The 24923-nt window shown below is 39.8% G+C and overlaps 1 protein-coding gene across 3 annotated transcripts in view; it reads right to left on the reverse strand.

The window, feature by feature from the left end:
- Positions 1-24923, reverse strand: part of ARHGAP18 (Rho GTPase activating protein 18) — a 95291-nt gene that overhangs the window by 33681 nt on the left and 36687 nt on the right. For 2 of the 3 annotated variants that reach the window (XM_048298303.1, XM_048298302.1), the window contains exons 2-3: positions 5594-5793; positions 3082-3317 (exon numbers count right to left, since the gene is read on the reverse strand). In XM_048298303.1, coding sequence (XP_048154260.1) covers positions 3082-3317; positions 5594-5793 — 436 coding nt within the window. Of the gene's footprint in view, positions 1-3081; positions 3318-5180; positions 5243-5593; positions 5794-24923 lie in introns of those variants that run through there. The other variant, XM_048298304.1, reaches the window with a different exon arrangement.

Genomic DNA, 24923 nt, shown 5'->3' on the forward strand with positions numbered 1-24923 from the left:
TGTCCTTTGACTCTGTGCAGGATTAAAACACACACCTGCAATTCAGGGGTATGTAAAAGCACATCTCTGTGTTTCAGCAGAAAACCCCCTGCCAAAGTCTAAGGGGATCTGAAACCTAGGTAATTAAAAAAGAAGTAATTAAGTCAATTCCTCTTATTCCTGGAAGGCTAAGTGGGTGAAGGACTTTATTTTCCAGAGGGGCAAAGAATATGAAAATGCATTCTGACCTGAAGCTGTAGTTTGCACTGGAAAGGATAGGGAAAGGGAATCTGGAGGAGACATTTTGACTGACTCAGACCAAATTCCTTTCTCTTGAAAAAGCTGACATGGTTGCCTCCCCTAGAGAGCAATCCCATCCCTTTCACAGGGCAGCCTGACATTAATATCTGTGCTTACAGCTCAGATTTCCAACAGCAAAATCAGGATACTTTGAAGAGATGAAAAATGGGAAAGGATTTGAACCACCCTCTCCCTTCTACAATGCTGTCCTACCCAGTCTCAAGATGTGTCACATTTTGTGAACTAGATGACACCTACTATAGACAAAAATATTTCAGAACATGTAGAAAATCTATGCCCATATATATGGGTATACATAGACCCACATACATTTTTACCCACATATCATTTTTACTTTTTGGCAACTTAAACTAACAATGAATGTTTAGCACTCTGTATTTCTAATTGTATTTTACTCAAGCAATTTATAACTCCATTCTTAGCAAGAAGACAAATACAAGTTTTAAAGATTTCTCCCATTAACACAATCTGTATATTCACTTCCTTTTTTTTTTTTTAAACAAGTATCTTGAGAGGATGAAGAAGTTGACAGGACTGCCCAGAAAATTATCTCTCTTTCACAAAGTAGCAGAAGCAGACTGGGAAGCTGTCAAGGTATCAAAAGTCGAGCTTCTCTTTGGGAATATGGCAGGAAATTTAGGAGAAAAATTAACACAATTGTTGTGTTGATGTTTTACATCAACACTATTGTTTTACCTTTCCTCCTGCTTTCCTCCAGATGAAGGGAGGTTACAGGATTTTCAGAGGCTATTATTAAACTGGAATGACTTCATACAGCTGCAGGTGGCTTGAGTCCTCTTTTGTTACATAAAAAGCTTTCTAATGATGGGCGAGTAACAAAGCACTGAGATGTTACCTAGGGAGGTAGTGGAAGGTACTTCACTGTGGATACAGAAATGCTGCTAGCAAGGATTTTCTTGCTATTTTCTAAGTCCGTGAGAGACTTTTCTCTCACACAGAAGAGGTAGCAGAGTTATGTAGGCAATGAAATACCTGCAACATTGAGAAGCCTTGTTTATACTATAGTAGAAAAATATTTGGATGCAGAAAATATTATAGTAGAAAAACAATGGGTGTTTTAGGATTTTAGCCAATCACCCCCAAGGGGTGGCTGATCCTTGTCCAATTAGACTATGAAGAAAAAAGTCTATAAAAGAGTTTGTAAAATAATTAAATAAATCAATCTTGCTGCATAATTCCTGCCTGCTGGATCTTCTCTCCTCCTCTCTATGGCTGAGGGACACGGTAAAATACCCTAGTGTATTCTTTAATACTTAACTACAGGCTTTCAGTGACAGATTAGGTGAATAACCACAAGCAATGATTTCTGAAGAATTATCTTGCTTTGGAGAAAGGAATGAAGTACAAGTTTGAGGACCCATACTTGTATTACTTTATTTCTGTCAAGGAGACAAGTTTAGAAGGATTTTTTTCCCCCAATATCTCTATATTTAATAAACAGCCATTTGTTTTACACATCTTAAATGCCTACAATCATTTTCTGTTTACATGACTTCTCAGTGGTGTCTTCAACATCAAAACATGTAGTTTAAGAGAAAAAAATCTACCTAACATTGTGACATAGGATTTTCAAAAATTCCAGTATGTAGCTTACATACCGGAACATGAATATTTCTTGTGCTTTACTGAAATAACACACTTGAAAGAGAAATTACAACACTTTAAGCTACATGGCATTTTACCTAAATTGCTCTGCTATTAGATCTTGTAATTTTTAGGTAGAGTCAATTACAAATCAGATCCCAGAGAGCTTTTATGGAGTTAATATCTCTTCTGCAACCACAGGCAAAGCAGAACAGTGAAAGGGAAGTTGTGCCCCCAGAACACACCACTTCCCCCACTACATTTAACTTCAACTGAGTTTAGAAGGATTTGCTGAAGGAGAGGAAGCGGTTGGGGGAAGGAGGAAATTAAATCCCCCTCAAAATTCACTGTGCTTTCCACCACCACAACCACTGCACTGAATGGCAGTGTCAGCAGCAAGAATGAGGGACAGAGTTGAGGCCAGGTAAACCAGTCATGCACTTCCATCAGGTCTCATCCTTATGGCTGAAGATCTCAGTGCTCTGAGGGAGCAGACAGGACACATACCCTTCTCCATGGAAAAGGAATTCTAATCATAATCCCATTTCCCTCCTTCCCCTTTCCTGTATATGGGAGAGGAATTCTCTTCAGTGTCCCATGATGGGAAACTGGGACCCTTTGGGGCCTTTCAGAGCAACTTCCCATACACAGTTTAATACACACATAGGCCCTGAGAATTAGTATGGGGCTTACATCCCCAGGTGATAGGCATAAAGACCTAGCCAAAACCAAGGAGATTAGGTTGATGTCCCTTTTATTCCTATTTTTTAAAAACAAAAATCCAAACAAACAAATGCACCAGTAAGTAAGAGGTAACCACTTAAAGATAAAAGTGGGCTTTTGGGAGCTCTTTGGGTGATTGCTGTCACGAGTTTTGCATCTGTGTGAAAATTAATTCAGATTAATATGTTGACCATGAAGTGGTCCTTTTATTCATCATCTTTAAGATGAGACCAATATACATACGTTTTTATACATACTAAAAATGCTTAATGCAATGTCAAATCTGGACAAACACCATTCCTGAAAATTTAGTGAAAAATTCCCTTGGAAATCAGTGAAGTTAGACACAAATCTGAAATAACCCTTCCATGTGCCACTCTGCTCTCCCCCAATCCATACATGTCCCTCTCTTCTCTGTGCCAGAATCAAAGAAAACAACCGACAGGAACTCACTTTTCCCTTTGAGTCATTTTGTAGCCTGAAGATATCTCTGACATCAGGAATCTGGTGCTGTTTGTTTTTTTTCCTCATGGTTTGTGTGACAGTCTCTATTCGCTTTTCCACTGCAGCTTTCTGGGTTCGGGTCAGCGTGGATAAAAACACCACACTTTCCAGGGAGTCGCCAGAGCTCTCTCCAAACAGATTTGACAGACCTGCCTCCTTCAGCCATTCCTCTTCCAGTTCTCCCTCTGAGCATGTCAAAGAGAAAAAGGCACAAACATTGGCTTTCAATTACTGCCAAGCACATTGGATGTTAATGACATGATATAGTTAATATAACTCACAGAAAGGTACTAAGGGGATACACAATTAAGAATTAATTACACTGTCATGACTTGGAGAAAAGCTATTGTTTCTAAAGAGCCTCAAAAGCTTTAATATATGATATCAAAGCTTTTAAAGTAGTTAATCCCATACAGATTGCTATGTGGCAATCTTTATAATAATCTATAGCACTTCCATTAAAATCATACACCATTTTATAGATGTACCTAAATAAAAATATGTATGGGGAAGTCTGAAAGCCAGATCATTGCTGCTTCACTGATTTTTAGTTCAATACTCAATCTTTTTAGCTCTCGTACTGACATGATTCTGCCCACTTTTCTTGATACATTAATCCTAGAGCCTTTCACTAGCTCAATTTAATGAAGGACAAACCAGCCTACATGAGTCACCTTAATACTATTTTTTCATCAGTTCTCATGACATGGTCTCCAGCCAGCTGACAGCCCACAAAACAATTTTTGCTATAGTCTTAGAGCTGATAAGGTATCCTTTATTGACAGATCACTGCATGTGAAAGAAGAGAAAGCTATTAAATATTGTCACCAATGGCAAAACTTCTGTTTCTGAAATCTGTATCTCCCTAACGATATTTTCTAAAAAACACTAAGTTCTGTCTGTAGCATTTGAGGTTGTGCTGAATGCCAACTACTCTCCCAAATGTTCGAGCAATATTTCCATTTATCAGATATCTAAAAATACTCCAAAGCTGGCATGTCAACTTCACTATTGATTGCATTTTACCACTGTGCTCAGTGCACGTCCAAGTGAGCACCTTAATAGTAACAGCATCCAGAAAACAGACACCAAAATTCAAGTATGAATTTTGCTATGGCTGTGCAGCCAAATCCTGAGCCTCTGACGAGACTCTCGCGTTATGTTATCAGGACTGGAAAGAGGGGCTACACCCATTCTCCAGGGCAGCCGTGAGCAAGGTATATCTCCTCTCTCCCCTGCCTTGCCCTTGCCTGGCTGAGCTTCAGGCCAGCGCCCACCCAGGCAGGCCCAGCAGCCAGATGCAGCATCCCACACTCTCAGGAGTACTCATGCCCAAGAGAGGTGCTACACATTAGACAAGGTGAAGAGCACAACAACATTTGCTCAAGCTGATAACTCAACTGTGCTGACTCACTCAGCTTCCCACCAGCCAGCTGCAGTAATCAGGAGGAAGAAGGCTATGTATAAATCTAATGGAAATGGTGGGGCTGGGGATGCAGAGCCTCAATGCACATCCACATCAGTGAGCTGCAGTAAGAGAAGAGGTTCTGCACTGCAGAACGATGGGCTCTGCTGCCCTGGAGGAAGCCCCATGTCTCCGTCAGAAAGCCCCATAGCTCCCTGGTCACAAGGATTGGGAACCTTGCTGCTTTCTCCAGGGGCCACGATGCTATGCTCTTCGGAGCAGTGACTTTTCAAAGTGCTTAGGGAGGCAGAAGTGCAAATCCCTTTGAAAGCTCATGGAGCACATTCTTCTCACTTATGTGGAGGCCATACCAAAATGCCAAATTCACATTTTAATTTACTGAGACTGTGGGTCTCTTGTAAGAATTGGGGGAGACGCAGACACTGCATTGTTAAAAAATAATTTTTGAGAGAAAACTGGAATTAAGGACATTTCTCCTGTTTTTATCTAACCAAAAAAAAAAAAAAAATTGCCTGACCTCTAAGTCCATGCCCCAAGGAGTGGCCCATAATTTATGCTTCTGAGAAACAAAAATAGAACAACTGAACAATCACAATAGTTACAAGTGTAGAAAGTTACTCACTAAACTTAAACCGGTTAATCATTGGCTTGTCTTCTAAAGCGTGAAGTTTCTATCCACAATAGCTACAATAACGAACAACATACACAAAGAGCGAAAGGGTAAGTTAGTTCAACAGCAAACTGCAAATAAAGCTTCAATTGTTGTGATTTGCAAGTACAGGCACCTTTCTGATATTCTGCAAACACCATTCAAAGGAAAACCAGCCTTTTACTTGTCTCTGATAAAACTCTCTTTCAGGGGACTGCCTGTTTCTGAGGATATGCATCAGAGGCAACAGAATTTTCAAAGCAGATGTTCAGGAGTGACCTCCTTTTTTGATCTGTGTTAGGTGGGTGCCATCTCTTGAAATAAGACTTGAAGAAAAATCCCTAAATCAGCAAACTGATGAACATTGACAGAACGGATTTCATTACCATCTGGCTCTTTCACTACAAGTGCTACTCGTTCCTCGTGATTATTTCCTCTGGTTTCGTGGATGTTTTCAAGTTCTTTCCAGTAGTCATCCATAGACAGTTCATCCAAGGAGTCCTGGGATCCTGAGCGGTCAAATGATGCTCCATCGGGGATCTTCTTGGAATGGTCATGGTTCATTGTATACTGTCCAGTGCGACGGCTATAAGCATAAATCAAAATGAAATTCTTGGTTAACATCCTAAGATACAGGATGTATTAATACATGTGAAGGCAGCATGAATTGTGTCAAAGTATCAAAGCAAACCATTGTCAACAAGCAAACCAAGATATTAAAAATTCCTTTGAGTATCTGGAATGTATTTTCAATTTACTCTTTCTGCTATATATATTGCCCAATCTGGAACAGCACAGGAGTCAGTCTTAAAAGTAAATAATGAATCCAAGTTCAAGTAATCCTTGTTACACAAACCTTTAATTCAACTCTGAACAGTCAGGCCCACAAAATTCATGGCATGTGTCTTCCTAGAATCACCACTTAAAGAATTTTGCAAAAGTGCCTTTCTGCCTGCCTAAATTCGTACAGCTTGACAGTAAAATTACTGTTTCCCTTTGTTATTCTGCTCTTATTTTTTATTAATATTTACTCTGGTATCTATGACCTTAATTACAGCTGGGAAAGGACAATGTAGAATTACTGCAGTTACAGTTTGTGAAGTAAACTGGGGAGTCCAAATGTTTAATAAAACCATAGAAACTATTTGTTTCTATCTTGCCGCCTCTTTGGCTGAAAGCTTACCATTTTTATAGTTTGACATTACTGGTTTTTGGTTCACCCTGCCAAATGTATATTTGCTAAGGTTTCCAAAAGGATCTTTCATCTTAAATATAGCTGTGGCTAGAAAAAAACCTCAAAAACAACAAGCTGAAACCTCTAGGTCTCATTTTGACCTCATTAAATCACTGGCAAAAATGACCACTGACCTAGTAAAGAATTCAACTTAAAAAGGACAGAAGTTGTAATGATGTCATTGAAGTTACAGGTCACCCTTAGGGTCAACTACACCAAATCAAAAGCCACAAACTGAGTCAGAGTACCAGTTGATTAAATAAGTAGTGTCTGATTTAACTTCAGAGTTATGCCTACTTTTTGTCAAGGTAAGATTGGACATGATGATCTTCAGTGATCTTTTTCTAAACTAAGTTACTCTACTACTGTAACAGTATATCAAAATTCTTCCTTGTATTAAAAAAAGCACTTCTTTGTATTTCAGGAAGATACAGAGTCCTATATGACTGAATTTGTCTCCATATTCTAAAAAAGAAGACATGGTTTGGGGGTAAGTAATAAATACCACTTATTCCTAGAGAAAAAACATATCAAAGACCAAGCATTGCGAATTTATCACAATGTAAACACAGTAAATTAAATCCTACCTTCCTATCTAGCTGACTTGGCAAGTTTATATAGTATTAAAACGAAAGTCTCTTGTCCTTACATTTTATCTCAGGACAACTGACGCTTGTTAGCTGCCCCTAGGTAAAAAAGCCATGCCTTCCTCTCTGAAGATAAGCTCCTTGCGTGTCCAAGTCACAAATCCTTTCACACCAGACATGCCTGATTCTCTGGTAAGAAACACTAACCATTTGGACTTTGCCTTTAAAAGTAAAGAGCCTTATGGAAGGACTATGAGTTTCTACCCATCCTGTCTCTCTGCTCCAAGTGTAAGTTAATAAATGACAATTAATCACCAAGCTAATATGCACCTCAACACCATTGCTTAACCTGCCCTTACTTGAAAGCCCAGGGGAAAAAAAAACAACATTAAGCTTTTGCATCAATGGCAACAATAGCATCATGCTACTAGTGTATGTTACCCAATAAATACAATTTCTCCGTGTAGCTACCTCAATTCTTAAACTTCTCCTGACAGGTGTGTCCCATGTGTGACCTGTGCTGCTTGTGAATTCAACATTGACCATTGCAGAAAGATGTTCATGGAGTCACAGCAGTGTCCCCAGCAGGCAATCTGGGTGCTGAGTGTGGTCAAAGCAGGTCAGACTTCCCAGCCCTTGACCAGCCTTGCCTCCTCCTTCAGCTAGAGGTGTTCAGGGCAGACTGGGTCTCTCTCACAAATACACTCGGGACATTTGCACTGCTGCCTGAAGGAGGTCAGATTTCAGCTTATCATCACTCAGTTTAACCCTGTGGAGCCACTCAGCAGCTCTTGGGTGGCCTTTTACCTTTGGAACAACCTGCTCTCACTGATCCACCTCAGCTGAAATTTAACCACCACCACACACCATGAAAAAAAATAAAACTAACAGACTGAATACATTCCAAGCATGCACTCTGAGGGGCTGTGGCAGGCTGAGGTGGGATAGGCTCCAATGTGCCGTGGCTCTGTGCCACACTGACAGCGCAGAGCTACTCCAATCCTTCTATAAAAGCAAGGCTTGTCACCTTCCCAGACTGAGTTCTGTCTCTGAGAAGAGAAGCCTGCGTCCTGAAATGCAGAGCTGACACTCCGCACAGAGCACTCAAGGCCACTTTCAGGCTCCTACGAGCATTTGCTGTACATCACAAACACTCCATTAACTCTCGGAGACAGTGCCCTGCCCTTCAGTCTCTGGTCACAGGGCTGCTCTGCTCGACCAAATGTAAGCGGCTTTTCTTGTAAGGCTCCTCCTGGCCTGACCTTTCCACCCCTCATTAACAAACCAATACAGCAACTCCTAATTTTGAGCAGGCAGTTCTGCCACGTCTTGTTGTGAAAGCCCTCCAAGACAGACGGACATCAATGACCAGGGGATCCTGATGAGAAATATTCATGTAAAAATCTCACCACTCTGCTGTGAACCTCTCCTTCAATATCTGTGTTGTTTTAGGCCCATTCTCAGCTGCCAGACTCAACCTCAACCCCAGCAATGCTTGAGCTCCTCACAAGCCAAGTGCCACACCACTCCCACTCAGCTCACTGATTCCTTGTCTTCCCTCATCAGACTCAACTCCCTATCCCCAGTTTCTGTTCAGACTGCAAACCCTTTCAAAGCCATCTGCATTTGTTCATAGCCACAGTTCACATTTCTGCAGGCTAGGACAGAGAGAGGCTCAGGCTCGGAGAGAACAAGTGCTAAAGCTCCATCTGACAGAGCAGATCAAATCTTGTTTTCACTTTGTTTGGTTCAAGGTTTCTTGCCTTGCATACTTCACCAGAGAAAGACACTGATGAAGCAGTATTTGGTGCATAATCTGCACAGAAGTGGCTCCAGGCATCTTCATGTCTGTCTCTCCTGTGAACCTCTCCCTGAGTACAAAAAAAGGCACAAACAAGACCTTTTGAGGATAATGAGGACAGTGTTGATATCACAGACTTGGTGTAGATGAGAAAGGAAAAAATAATTTAAAAATTTCATTGCATATGGAAAAATAGGCTGCCAATTAAGATTTTATTTTTAGATATCTGTTGACAAGAGCAAAGAACATGGGTCTTCTGCTGTGACCTTCCACTAAATTCAATCCTTCTCCAAACTTATCCTTAATAAGCACTTGTTGTACATTACACAATAGAAATGCAGAGGTGGAAACATGTTAAGGCCAAGAACAACAGAGAGGAGAAGGGGAAAAGCAATCAGTAATAATATTATAAGGAAACTGAAAGTGAGAGATCTTTTTAAAATAATTAGTCCCACATTTATAGACTCATTAAAAATTATTTTTAAAATATTTCAAGTGCCCCATGTTACAAACTTTGAAATTTTGTAGAAAACTCCTTTCCAAAAAACTATCAGTAGGAAATAAATACAGCTCATTTAAAAAAAAAGCTATTACTGAAGTTGCAGAAAACAGGTTACTTCTCCAGCACATTGTTGTTTTCAGGTGTCCAGTTTATCTATTTAAAGTTTGAAAAATGCAGCTGCTTTTCACAAGTATCTTAAAGGAGATCTTTTTCTTTCCCCTAGAAAATGTAAGGTACTGCTAACACACGCAGTCACTTGAACCAATTTTCAAGCATTTCAGACTGCTAAATAGCAAGCTTATTCACCAGCAGTTTCTTTACCCCCAGAAAACTCGTATTTCCATTAAGGTCTTCACTAACAACACACTCAAACCTCATTAAAATCTTATTACCATCTATTTTCACTTACTTGTAAATAGTTTACTCTTCAAATAGCTTTACAGGGAGCAGTGTAATACTCTCATTTCCAAATGGCACAGTCAGTTCTGACCTCTGATACTCAGACACTGCCCTTTGCAGCCGATGAGATTTTTGCCTGTTTATCTCAGTACAAAACAGAGCCTCCAGGTATAAAACTCATTCCTCAATATAGTTATTGCAGTGTCTTACCAAATTTAATCTTCTTGTCCCACCCACCAGAGATGCATTTTTTTATTAGAAACATCAAGGATGAGAGACAAAGCACTCCAGGTCCTCCAGAAGGGAGCCATTAAAAACAATTTTTTAATGAACACCATTCATTATATTTACAAGGAAAAAACCCAGATTTGGGTTATTTTACTAAGTACTGATGTGCTTCATGTGGCAAGTACTTAAGGGAGAAGAACTGCATGCAAATATTTTCTTCACAGCCTTTCCTTTTGTGACCAACTGTGTCCTTTCTCAGCCTTTAAGAAAATATGACTCTATATTAATCACTGATTTATGCCATAATAAAAATGTGGGGTTTTTTCCAGTTCTGTCAACCTGATTTTGATTTCATCACAAGCCATTTTATAATAGTGCAGTTGTCTTTATTTCTTATCTTCTTCCCTGTGAAAACTAAATCTCCCGTCTGTTCCACTGCCTTTTTAGCAATTCATTACTGATATTTGTCACATGTAAACTACAACAGCCAGAGATGAATCAGTTAGTAAGGTGCACTTCCACTGACATTTCAGATAAATTCACTTTGCAGAAAGCTAATTTTGTCCTTAATCCCCTTTTTCTCACTTGAGAATGAAGGACTATGTTGTGTTCTAGAACAGTGAGTGATGAGAAAAAATATAACCTTTGTAATTTTTGTAGTGCTAACCACTAATCTTGGATCTGAATATAACCTGTCACAAAAACATAATTGTATAGGCACCATAACTGCATGGTATTCTTATATACTATATATATGTGTATGCATGTATTAGATGTGTAAATATACTGAAAGGCAGAAATACTAAAAGTAAGGATACTCATCGTCACAAAAACTAGGGAATACAAATGTACTGTTGAACCAAATATAAAAGATTAACACTGCTAAAAGAGATGGGCAGTTCCTCTAACAGGATTATTGCAGGAATGCTCACTGACTCTAGGAAAAGACAAAATCCAGCTACTAAATAACGTACAAGTATGAAGCAAAAAGACACCAGTTTCTATAATCTGTTATTTTCTTCTTGGAAAGAAATGCAACAATGGATGAAACACAAGTGAAAGGGAGGAGAGGGAAACACCTTTTCAGCCTACAATTCAGGAATTTCTGTACAGGGTCCTTTTATCTACCTACTTTTGCCAAATTTTGGAATTCAAAATTCAGGCCTAGATCTTTCCTGAATAAAAACTTTCATACCTATATAAAGTGTCATGAGGGCAACAAGGGAAAAGGCCATCAACTTAATTACTGGGTCGAATCTCAATTTGGATTCAACTCTTTGGGGTTAAACAGATATGGTCCTTTTCCACAGCTGCCAAACAAAATATATGAGAGTTTTAAACACTGTCTTTAATTCAGTGTTCTACAAGACAAAGAGTTTCCCAAACATTTGTTTTTATCAGCCAATTTCCAATACCAGTAAAAGTACAGAAACTCGCATTAAGTGTGTTGGGTTTGGGGTAGTTAATTTTATTCATGGTGTCTAGGACAGGGCTGTGTTTTGAATTTGTGCTGAACACAGGGTTGATAATATAGAGGGGTTTGTCATTGCTATTTTGTCATTGGTTTTGTGTTATGGCCTTTTCTGCTTTTTGTACTGCCATGCTGGCAGGGATGCCAAGAAGAGGCACAGCTGGGACAGCTGACTCAAACTACCCAAACGGATATTCCAGACCATATGACATCATGCTCAGTATATAATGTGGGGAGAAGAAGGAGGAAGGAAAGGATACTTGGAGTGATGGCGTCTGTCTTCCCAAGTAACCATTACATGTGATGGGGCCCTGCTCTCCTGGGGATGGATGAACACCTGCCTGCCCATGGGAAGCAGGGAATTAGTGCCTTGTTTTGCTTTGCTTGCATGCATGGCTTTTGCTTTCCACATTAAACTGTCTCTGTCGCAAACCCATGAGTTTTCCAGCTTTTACCCTTCTGATTCTCTCCCCAGTCCTGTTGTGGGGGAGTGACTGAGTGGTGCTTGATTGCTGGCTGGGCTTAAACCACAATATCAAGCGATGTAATTATTTGTCAAACTGAACTATTACATATCCTTAAACTGTACACTTAAAATACAATGTTTGGTCTTAAAAGTGTCTTTAAATCCTAGCCATTAACCATTGCTATTGGAATTCTTGTACAGGCAATGTCTTGAGCACTGCTGCCCTTCAGACACGTTTTCTGGCACTACAATAAACTAGCACTTAGAGTTATACAAAACAACAAAAACGTATCTGGCTACAGCTACATTACAGCAGCAAATTCTGCAATGTCCATGCAAAGAGAGTCATAAAAGCTATTAGAAGTATTATTGCAGCCATACATTGAGCTGATACTGAGGCTCACTGATTCTGGACATCACACCAAAACATGCTTAGATGTGTTAACCTGATAAACAAGACACACAAAGAGAGGGGGAGAAAAAAGGGGTGGGTAGCTGGCTCAGAGAGGTGAAGCCTGCTGTTCAAACTCATGGTGTAAATCAGAGACTGAAACAAGAATAATTCTCAGATCTCTGGAGTCTTTCACCACTGGACCACTGAGTGTTAAAGATTGAGATCTGACCCTATGGCATATTGCAAGACAGATAAAAGGAAGCTTTGCTGTTGTGGGTTTGTGATCGACTCCAGCACTGTGGCTATAAATAAAATAGCACTCTCAAAGAACAATTATCTTGTTGACATAGGAGTTACAAAGTACAGTAATCTGTGTAAGTAATTTTAAGTTTGTACAAAGGCTAGCTAGATTGAAACAACCAAAAAAATGCCTATGAGTACTGTGGTTCATTTTGAAAACTATTTATGGAGCAGTCACATCCATGAGATGCTGTGCCCTTAAACATAAATACAGGACTTCTTAAGTTCCATCTAATTTAAACAACTAAACAGATAAGGAGAGGGAAACAGTGTGATCTCCTGTCCCACTTCTCATCCTGAATGCTGAGCTACAAGAAGTGTGGGAATAAGTCAAGCTCCTAAACCCAAAGCTCTCCCCATCCCTCCCCTGCTTTCAAGAACCCAAGCAGCACCACAAGATGCAAAAACTTAACTGAATTAATCAAGAAAGCTCTAATCCAACAGCTACAGCAGTTCCCTGGCTTCAGCTCCCCATTCTTGGTTGGATCACTGGCCTGGCAAACGATTGCCAGACCTTCCTATAGCCATGCTGCCTACCAGAAGGGCATCCTAATTTTTCATGATTTCTAGGAAAAGCTGCAGTTTTTTATTACCAAATCACCTATTCTAGTGGTTTCAACCTAATGTTTGAGACACTTTTGACACACCATCCCTTCACACAGTATCCAGCATTTTGCGGGGCAGTTTTCAGCATTTTTCAAAGACTTCTGTTAAAAAAAAAAATCAAGTTGGAATTGATGTGCCCATCAAAGCAGGTTGTCCTAAAATAACTGAATTTTGCATAAAGCCATAGAATAGTGACACCACTTAAATGAAGATAAATTGTTTTTTGCAAATGGAAATGTCTTCATCTTTTTACAAGACTCAATGTATTAAAACATGTTTCTATTTAATTGATAGCTAAAACCTTCCATCAAACAAAAGTCAGTATCACACCTTTCAGAAGCAATAGGTAACCCTTGAGCAAGACCCAAGTCTGGACATTCGATGTCCAGAACAATGCAAAAATATTTCTTACCAACTTTAAAGAGGGCATTAGAGAAACTTCAGTCTGGGCTTGTATGTCTGTTTTTCATTCTGCCTCCTAAATTTTGTCACCCATTGTAACAGCTGCATCCTTTCTTTTCTACCTTTTCTGACATTTGCTCTTTCCATGACTGACTTCAAATTCTCCTGCAATTCAGTCTTTCCAGGAAAATCATACAGAACATGGAAAAATAACAGTAAGGAAGCAATGTAATTTACAGTATTTTTTGTGAAGTGACTCTTAGCATTCCTTCTCTCCCAAATTAAAGAGTTTCATTTTGGCTACTCCATAACCTTATGGAACATTTTGAATGTCAACTGCAATCAAACTTCTCCAAATCCCCCTTAAACTCCAAAGAAAAGCCAGAGAAGCAAGAACTGAGGCAAAGCTCTGTTTTCTTTCCAAAGAGTACAAAGTGATTGCAAAGAGGGTATAAAACAGTACTCACTTTCTAAATGAGCATAAAAAAGGCTGAGCAAAGAAAATCAGGTCTCTCAGGCTTTTTTGTAATACCATCAGCTGCTGTTAATACCTGCTCAAAACTGCTCTGGAGATTAACAACAACAACAACAAAAACAAACAAAAAAAAAAAAACACAACAAAAAAAAAAAAAAACCCAAAAAAAAAAAAAAAACCAAAGAAAACCGAAACCCAACAAAACCAAAAATTCAGAAAACCCCATCAACTGGCATTTTAAACCGCTCCATGAATAATAAATACAAACAGACCAAAGTTAGGGTTGCCAGACTCTAAGTTTAAAAAGTGTATATATATACACTGTATTGCTTCCAGCCACATCCTCATCACTATTTATATAAGATTGTTTTTACATTCATGCACATAACCTTACTACTTTCCCAGCCCCAGCCTGCCACTGAACAAAACAGGAAGGAAATTGTGGCAATGGCACAGGCTATTACACTTAGCATTCTAATCCACTACACCAGAAATGGGAGATTCCAGACATGATGCCAAAACTTAGTCTGCCTGCACTATATGCAGCACTTCTAAGAAGATTAAAATATTTTACGACATTTCCTTTGACAGGACCTCATGTTCCTACACAGCCATTTGGACTCTGTTTTTCACTTCTGATGAGATAAATTATAATTATAGTAAGTCGATACATATACATACTCTATCTAAAATGAATAATAAACTCACCTTGAATATTGTGTGCAGTTTTGGTCATGGCAATATAAGAACGATATTAAACTATTAGAGAGCATCCAAAGGAGGGCAACAAAGATGGTGAAGGGCCTTGAGGGGAAGCTGTATGAGGAGTGACTGAGGTCACTTGGCCTGTTCAGGCTGAAGAAGAGGAGACTGAGGGGAGACCTCATTGCAGTTACAACTTCCTCGTGAGGGGAAGAGGAGGGGCAGGCACTGATGTCATCTCTGGGGTAACCAGTGACAGGACCCGAGAGAATGACCTGAAGCTGTGTCAGGGGAGGTTTAGGTTGGATATTAGAAAAAGGTTCTTCACCCAGAGAGTGGTTGGGCACTGGAACAGGCTCCCCAGGGAAGTGGTCACAGCATCAAGCTTGTCTGCATTAAAGAAGTGTTTGTACAACACTCTCAGGTACATGGTGTGACTCTTGGTCTGTCCTTTGTAGGGCCAAGAGTTGGACTCAATGATCCTTTTGGGACCCTTCCAACTCAGCATATCCTGTGATTGGTGGTTCTGATACAGATCAATGGCACCCCATGTATGATGTATGATGTAAAATGATTTATTAATAAAAGAGGGGCTAGAACTATAACATATTCACTTTTGAACAGTTGCCAAAGGAGTTATTTGCTATGCCATCTCAGGTTGTTTCAGGAAAAACATGACCTTGTTCCACTCCACGCAAAGCAAGAAAGAATTCAAGATTGACAAGTACAGCCATAAAGCCTCTCCCCACAAAATGATTGCACCAGCTGCATTTCCTTTTTTCGGGGGGGGACTGCTGCATTCCAGTATCCAAGCTGTCCAGCTCAGTGCATGCTTTTACCTTTATTCTCCAACCATAAAATGCAGAAGCCTGCTTTTTCTTTTAGAGAAAGGTGAGTCGCAAGGACTCAGATGTGGAGATTATTTAAAACCCAAAACCATTATGACATAACATATTATCAGACTTGCAATAAAATTATCACAATCTAGCTAAACTGAGAAGTACCAGAAGAAATTGGTTTTGGTTTTTCTTCTGTACTGACAAAACGAAGTAGACCACATTGTCTCAGGTCCTGACATTCTGACCCTCTTAATTCTCATTTGAATGAAGACTCTCAGAGTCTTAGGATTCACATTCCTATTTTTTGCACATACATACCCATTTCTCTTCAAAATCATTCATTTCAGAAAGAAAACCAGCTATTCCTGGGAGAGTAAAATCCACCAGAAGGGAAAACAAGGGGACAATGGAATGTGAGTGACCTGTATAGGTAAAATCACAAAAGTGGCACCACATCAGAAGCCAGTTTGCAAGTCATGCACACCTTTGGGAGAGCTGGAAAAGCTCACACAATCCCATGTTCCACTGAATGAAAATAGAAGTCAATTTCCAGACTCAACAAACACACAGTATATTTCCCTTATATTCAACCCTAATTGTTTAAACCTAAAGTCAAAAAAAAAAAAAAAAAAAAAATTGCCTACCGTATATAAGGAAAGGAAGTATCTCACTTGAATCTCCTTCGTGACATTTTTGGCTCTGTCCCATGGTCAACTGACCTATCTTTCTCATTCTTTCCAAATGCCTTCTGTATCACCTGGCTTCATATGGGCACAGATGTTTTCCTCTGCAGTTTTGATTCTTTTCATTCTCTACAATTCATATCAATGACAAAAATGTATGCAAAATATGTTCCCTGTAACCACCCTCATGCTGCTTATTGGGAAAATACTCAAGCATATAATACACATTTTAAAAGTACACTTTTTTTTTGTAATCTTCTAAGAGAACCACTGGAACTAATCTTATCCAAAGAAGAGAATAAAGTCTGTGTGAGATCACTTCCGGCTCCACAAATATCAAAGAGAATAAACCAGGAAGTGAAACAGATACAGTATTTGTAATTCCATTATTGAGAGGCAGAGAGGAAAGATTTAAATAATTTATTTTTCTTTTCACACTGGAAAATATAAGCATGCCAACAAAGCCCAATTTAAGATATCCTGGCAAATACCAAGATCATTTAGTAAAGTACAGTTAGAGCCATGAAATGATACTAGAGCTACTTTTGTGCCTTTAAAAGCAATTAGTTCTCTAAAATCATTAGCTCTTACCATTTTAAAGGACCTCCTAGTTAGGCCTATAACCCTGTTACTTGCAAATATAAGGCTTACAGCACAATTCAGTAATTTTGTTTATGCTTGAAGGAAATTGGCATGCATTCATAGTCAATTTATTACAATATAATCCTTACATTCAGAATAAATTGTAAATTAATTTTTATGAGCATTCCCAAACAAGGACATTCATGCAGGAATCTAAAGACATTTTGTAAGGAAACTGCTTTCATTGTCCAAACAAACCACCACCAAAGACCCAGTAAGACAAAGCAGATAAATGTGCTCTCAGAGAAGCTGCACAAGAGAGGGACAGGAGGAAGCAGGAAGGGCTGAGGAGGGCAGCGTGTGCAAGGCGGGCAAGCACTCAAGGATTCTGAGGGATACAAATCTGTTCAGAAGCAAAACATCAGAGAGATGCTTAAGGCAAGGGGATAGGAGAGAGGGAGGCCTCAAGGACGCTGCAAGGAATGGACGATCTGGGTTTAGTTCAGACACAGCATAAAGAAAGCGGCATCTGCAAACAGCTTCAAAAGTGGTGGCTGGGATTTCACCTACTGCCAGAGGAGCTGGAAGTGCTGCACATGCCTCTCTGCACAAGGCAAACCGGCCCTGAGAAAGTCCTCTAGTAGGAGCCAGGCTGGGCGTGCCACAGCAGGAGGAAAGGGCAATGCAGATGTGCCCTGATCCAGCTGTTTCCTCCATACCCCCTTCCCACAGACCCACGGTACAAAGAGGGCAGGGGAGAAGTCCACTGTCACCTTAGCAAAAGGAAAGACTGAAAAGGGCACTTTTACTTTTTATCTTTCAGGGCAACCACTAAAGCTGTGAGTCTTTGCAATGTCTCCTTCCCTACCAAATTCCTTCTTCTCAGCAAATATTCCTGGGAAACACCTGTTCCAGGGGTGCAGCAGCTGAACTGTCTGCAGTAAGAGGACTGCAGACCTTTGCTAACCTATGCTCTGTTACCTACAGTAATGAGCACTTCCGAAGGCTAAGTGCCCTATGACCAAGCAAGGAACTCACTAAACAAAATTACATTAATATACTCCTTCCCTCCTCATTTTTTTGGGTACTTCTTAAATGTCTGCAGACAACCAAGCAAGCAGAAAGCAGCTCAGGATCACAGATCTTTCCTCTCACCCTTTGTTACCACCTTTGTTTTCTGAACATCAGCAGAAAAGGCATAAAAAGGCATGTATTTTTTTCAACCAGGGCCCCTGCAAAGCTTTACTGGTAGTTGTATATATTGGTATGTCCCTTCGCCTTCAAATTAAAAATACACATGTAGAGCTACCAGTCTGAACATACAGATGGGTTGTGTGCAAGTTTGGAAGGTAGCCTACCACACAGTACACTCCTGTGCTACCTGTCCACAAGCTCTGAGCACCAGGGCTTGAATACAAAACCAAAACTTCAATGGAAGGGATTTGAAAGAGCTTGTGTTTTGTTCCAGGAGAGGGGTGAAAAAAAGAGAACATAATACAAACCAAACAACAGAGGGAAAACAGACATGAAATGAACACTGGGAATTAAGAAAAAAATATACAAAACATGCAAATTAAATATCGATCATTTAACAGAAACAACTGTTCAAAATGAAAAACAAATCCTAAAAAACCCATGTCATATGTATTTTATTATTAGTTGATCATGATTTCACATATGTAGTCCTTGTTTCTCATTTCCACTAACAGCATTCCATTTTTTTTTTTCTTTACTCTTAAATGTGATTCTTTTTGGTGTAAGCAGTCTCCATTCCATGTGGATACCTAGGCAGTGAGTTCATGAAAACTTAACATGGTCAGGGGAGACTGCTGTCATACTTTAAGGCAGCAAGAGGTAACGTACAAGTCTGGTCAGAAAGGGAAATATGACATTCACTACTTGTTCTGCAGGTGAAAAGAAAAAGTGCTACTACTAAAATGAGAAAAAAAGAAAGAGAAAGCCAAAAGAGCTCTTACCAGCTTTAGTTTAAATTCACTCATCAAAGAGGATATAGATGGGGACTGCAAGAACTCTGGTATTTCTATATTAAATACAGGCAGTAAGTTAAAAAAAAAAAAAAGGCTGTTTTTAGATTTACAAATTATCTAGATGATAACCCTTAATATAAATTATTTAGGAAAATCCTTTGTTTTCCTCCCTAACCAACACCCCTTTCTTAACCAACATCTTACGAACATGAAAGATACTGGTTTCTAAGTCAACATACAGGTGCCCTATGTGGTTTTTCAGCTGATAACATTCTCCATGATTATTGTACTAAAAAGATATCAGTCTGTTTTGGAAGATATCAATCAGTTGCATGAAACAACGTGAATTTAGCTTTTCAACATCATTGCATCACTAATATTAGCCATAACTCTTACTCTGCATTCCCAAACAAAACACTTCAGCGGAGGGCTAACTGCCAGCAAAAAATGACATTGTACTCTTAACTTTCCCCATGAATCTAGAGGTTCTATCCTCACCTTCAACTTCAGACATTTTCCTTTGCATAAACAGGGCAAAAATAGCACCTATTTGTAATACTAAGTAGCTACAATTACAGATCCCAGTAATAATCAAGGAAAATGAAATACAATGCTTCACATGTAACACATTAAACCTGAAATAAGGGACAATCCACATGCAGATGCTTCTATAAATACAAATTCATATTTTCTTTTGCCATGTGTACATACACTGTGTACAGAAGAACAAGAGCAATGTTAAAGCACTCCTGAGTATTTCTATCCATGATTTTTAGTTACAGGACCAAGTTCCTCATGCTAGACAGCTGTACTTCCCATTATGAGACACATCTACAAATGAATACCATATGTTCTTATACGATATAATATGTACACAGGGAAATAAAAAACATTTGCTGCATGCAATATTAAGTCATATATGAAAACTCCATTTCAATTAAATTGAAAACATCACATTATGACAGTGACCTAAGCCTGCAATTTGGAGGGAAAGGGTAGGCAATGGGTGGGTGGAGGAAGGGAAGGAGCCCTGAATGGGCCTGACCTTGGTGCACAGAGCAGAGACATTTCTAGGCAGGTGTGAGGCAAGCAAGAGCAGAAGCTGCAGGACACCCCACGAGTCCTTCACTCCCAGCTTCCCAGCTGCACTGCCTGACCACTCTGTCCTGTCCTCAGCCCGCATGACACCTCACCACACTGGGCAGGATCCTACTGGCTTTCCAGCACTGAAGTGATCACCCATACATCCTAAAATTTAGGGAACCAATACATAGCAACAGTGAAGGGGAGCTGATGAGGGGACTGAACATCCTCTGAGCTCAGGCAGGGTGACACAGTTAAGTCCCTTCCTACCAAAGGTATTAAACTCCTTTCTAATACTGTCTGCACTGAAAATGCCCACTTGCAATCTTAAAAGTTTATGTGGATACAAGAAATATTTGATCACATAAGTAGCCAATTCTGTCTCAGAGGATAAAGAATAATTCCTTTGCCAAAATAAGGCACCTGGACAAAGTCATTTGTAAAGAACAATAGAAGTGTTGACAGACTGACATAGAAATGGAATCACACACTTGTCAGCATGAAAAGGGTTTTAAACTTACAATGACAGTCAACAGAGCAATAGCAATTGATGTAGAAACTCTGTAACAGGAAATTTACAACACATTTAAACATAAAGATGAAAACGAGACTTTCAAAGAAGGACAAATACCCGGATACCTAAATTACACTATTTTCTCAATTCTCAGTTCTCTAAATGCAAAACTGGTGTGTGTACTTTACAGCTTCTGCCACCCTTGTTGAGAGTTTTCACCAGAGGTGCTCCAATCTCCTTTGCCTTTGAAAGTCAGGAAGGTCCAGTGAAGAATTTAGGGATATTTTCATTGATTGTGCCCTCTAGGCAATTGACTTAATTTTCCCTTTTTTGTTGTCTCACGACACCTCACTTGGAAGTAAATCACTTAGAATTATTTGTACAATGCCCTCTCAGAATAAATATGACCTTTACTACCAAGTGTATACACTATTGTTTTGAACAATGAGGTAATGAAGCTGCCTCTTCACTAAGAGCACCAAAGCAGTGCTTTGGCCCAGTTCCTTCTTTGCTCACACAAGCTTCACTCCTGTGCAACCTCAGAGCACCCCAGGGAGTGCCCCCAAGCACAACACCTCCAGGCCACCTCACCTCACATGAGGCCCACACTTCTCGGAGCAGTCTAAATCCACACCCCAAAACAACCATATGCCAGACCCTGGGATCTCCCCATCCTTACCAGCAGACTCCACCAAGACAGCACGAGCAGTAAGGCAGCCAGCCTGTTGTACATCCAGTCCAATTCAGGAGAAGGGCAAAGGTGCCTCTTTACTAGGAGAGATTAAATGGGAAATTGCTACCAGGACTCTCAGAGGATCATGTGATAACATTGAGCAGAGCCAACTAAACGTACAACTGAATCATGCCATCAGCCCAGTGCAAAAGTTAACTCTCTGAGGCCAAAGCAGAGAATAATTCTTTATTCAGAAATAGTGATGGGTCTACATCCATGGAAATAGCATCAGCATCACCTCAGCTCTGCACCTCCAGCCAACAGCTAGGCTTTCTTCTACCAGCAGACATCCAAAATAACACAGTCACCTTTTGAGTTAAGCTGCTTCCCAAAAAATATTGCTCATTAATCTTGACACAGCAGGAGACTTCAATTCCCAGAACTGTACAAAGGAATTGGGATGGACCTCATCATTAGCTTTTCCTTAATCCCACTTAATCCCAGAGGCAATTAGTATCCTAATGCATCCTATTGCAAGGCACCCTTTAAGGGAACCAGAGTATACAGGTCACATCTGTCCACCAGCCTGCCATAACTGGATATGCCAGACAGATTGCCCTTCTTCCAAACTATCAAGCCAGAGAATCGGAGGCCAGCAGACCCTGGTGTACCCAGCTGAAGAAACATGCAAGACATGTTCCTCACATCTCCTTAACTGTAACAATTTTCTCAGTGTTGTGAAAAGCTCACTCTGGCAGATAACAAGTAGGCAAACTCCCACCTGCCTAGCAGCAGCAGGTTGGTGACAAACATGCAAAGCAGATGCTCTGAGAAAGCAAAACCTGTGGCATGAGGGATCCTCCATAATGGAAAAGGACAAAGCAATATCCTCTTCTCCTCTTAGGGTCACAAGCTTCCTCTGTAAGAAACTAAATGGATATGAATCTCCTTTCAGCAGTCTGGCACGGATGAATATCCCATGACAACTCGCTGTAGTACCACTCTCACATTCTTCTCTGATGGCAACCAGCATGAAGCAAACTGAATGATACATGGACTCACAAAGCTTGAAGAGCTTTTGGTGATGGTGGACTTCCTGAGGTAAAATTGCCAAGCTATTGTTTGACCCGGGAGGACTGCTATCAGCAATGGATACATTGTACTAAGGGATCAGGAAAAAGACCTGGGGAACTCATGCTCTGCTCCTCCAGAGCTAGTGAGTTCAGCTACAGGGCAGCTCGCATATCACTAAATTAAAGTCTTTTTCTTGAAGATGACAAGGCACGTTGGGAGTTATTTTAAGTCATTTCCTTGTTTAAAGTACTAGCATAGTTTCTTGAGAGAGTGGCAGCTTGAAATGGGACAAAGGATCATCTCTGCCTAGCTAACAACAAGGCACACAACCAAAGTAATAATTAACAATAAAAATCAAAGCTTTAAAATACTACAATTCCCTCACTGGTTGCTGTGCAAAGTATTCACCCCACTTGCAAAAGTATCTTATGCTTTTAAGATATGTTTACCTGAAGGTTTTAATTTTCCACCTTAAGTAAAAAAATCTAAATTCATACTAATATTTTGACACTGATCAATTTCATCAGTCTTCAGAAGAATCTTGCTATAACTCAAACTACAGGTAAGTGACTAAGAGTCCTTAACACCAGATAGAAAATCATTCCCTAATGATAAAAAGACTATATTGGCATAAATGTATTTTTCAATTAAAAAATAAGTAATGCATCCAAAAAAAAAAAAAAAGAAGGAAAGAAGGATAAGCACAAAACATGTTCAGCAATTCCAAAGTCCTTCAGCCCCTCCTGGCCCACTCCCCCCAGTTTATATACTGAACATGACACTCTATGTTATGGAATATTCCTTTGTCCAGTTCGGGTCAGCTGTCCTGGCCTTGCTCCCTCCTGGCTTCTTATGCACCTGCTCACTTGCAGAGCACAGGAAACGAAAAAGTTTTGACTTACAGTAAGCACTACTGAGCAACAACTAAAACATCAGTGTGTTATTGACATTATTCTTGTACTGAATCTAAAACACAGCCCTGTGCCACCCACTAGGAGGAAAATTAACTCTCTCCCAGCTGACACCAGGACAGCAGATGTGACCTTGATTCTTCTATTTAATAAGTACAGTATGTCTTCCTAGTGATTTGTGCAAGATAATCTACCTGGAGAAATATTTCTTAACTATTGAAGCTCCTTTGGATCAAAATTGAATTACATTTTTATGTTTTGGGTTTTTTTATACTTTATACATTTTTATATTTATGTGACAAAATTTGGAGGGTGAGAAAGAAATAGGGGCTCAAAAAACCTCAGGAGATTAACATAACAGAACACGATACAAAAGGCACCAACCTTATCCAGAATCAGAGGTTGTGCACCTGTGTCCACACCCTACCACACACAGGGGTGAAAAATGAAATCAGAAAGCTAAAGACCAAGGTAGGATGAAGGGAAGGTTTCTCAGCCTAGGCTCAAACTCACATGAATACAGCTACACAGCTGTCTGATGGGGTGATGCTGGTGCTGGGCTACAGTCTGAGCACAGTGCACTGGACATGTGTCACTACTCAGCACATCCCAGTAATCTGTTTTCTAGGAGGATACCCAGCACTCATACAGGAAGGAACACTCCCACTGCTAAAAGACAGCCAAGAACGTGGCTTCAGGCTCCTACAAATTTTTACACACAAGCTGAGATTACAGTACTCAGTTTGAAAGGTTTGAAAAAACTGTCATTTTAGGTTGCTTATGCTGGGTGCTTTGTCACCCTGTTTCATCCCATTCCATCCCATTCCATGCCCCACTTCTCACTGTCACAGCCCTGTGCTGACCACCAGTCTGGCTCCAGATGTACTTTTTTACCCTACCTAACTCTCACCTGCTAGCTAACCGCATCTCACCTAGCAACTTCTGCAAAATCATACAACCAAAACTGAATTTGTGCCTAATCTGAATGTCAGAGATTAAGTATACACATATATTTTAAATTAAGAGAAATTTTAACAACCTATACTGAGGTGTATTTACTGAGCTCTATATCAAATAGTTCTGCAAACAGTCATGAGCAAAAATATGTAAGCGAATGTTTTTCTTACCCTCCCTAATACGGGATGACAAAGCCTTCTGAAACAATCTCTTCAAAAACTCAAGCAAGACCCAAAAACCAAACTGCAGTGACAAATCACACAAATTTTAATACCATACATCTTCATAAGCTGTTTTCTAATTTCAAGTCCAAAGTGCCAAATACTAGCTTTCACAGCATGAAGCTCATTGTTTCCCATAAACTTTCATAAGCAGCTCCTACTTACTAGGAGAAAAAAAGATTGTGTTAGTTTGTTCTTGTATGTACCATCCACAGTAAGGAGTTCAAACAAATACGGTCCTTTTCCTAGCTTTCATCTCAAAGGAGAACAAGTACCACAGTGTAAACACCCTTTTCAGAAAGGGGAAGACAGGCACTGGACAGATGGTTAGATGTTTTCATTTGTACAAAGTATTATCAACTACTTGTATTTGTAAAATGTCCTTGAAATTTAATATCTTAGTCTTTTCTACTCTAAATATCTTAGTCTTTTCTACTTTAAACCAGAAAACATCACAGAAATGAAAAGTTAGGTTGTGTTTCCTATAGGAAATCATGCAAGCTATTCTGATTATACTTCTCATTCCCAATACTGTTTTCATGCACTACCTTGGGCACTAAGAAACCAAAGCAATCTCTCTAGTGCAAAGTTCAGAGCAAAGAAAGGTGTGTTTAAACAAGGCAC

This window comes from Corvus hawaiiensis, chromosome 3 (assembly GCF_020740725.1).
Source record: "Corvus hawaiiensis isolate bCorHaw1 chromosome 3, bCorHaw1.pri.cur, whole genome shotgun sequence".
NCBI lineage: Eukaryota > Metazoa > Chordata > Aves > Passeriformes > Corvidae > Corvus > Corvus hawaiiensis.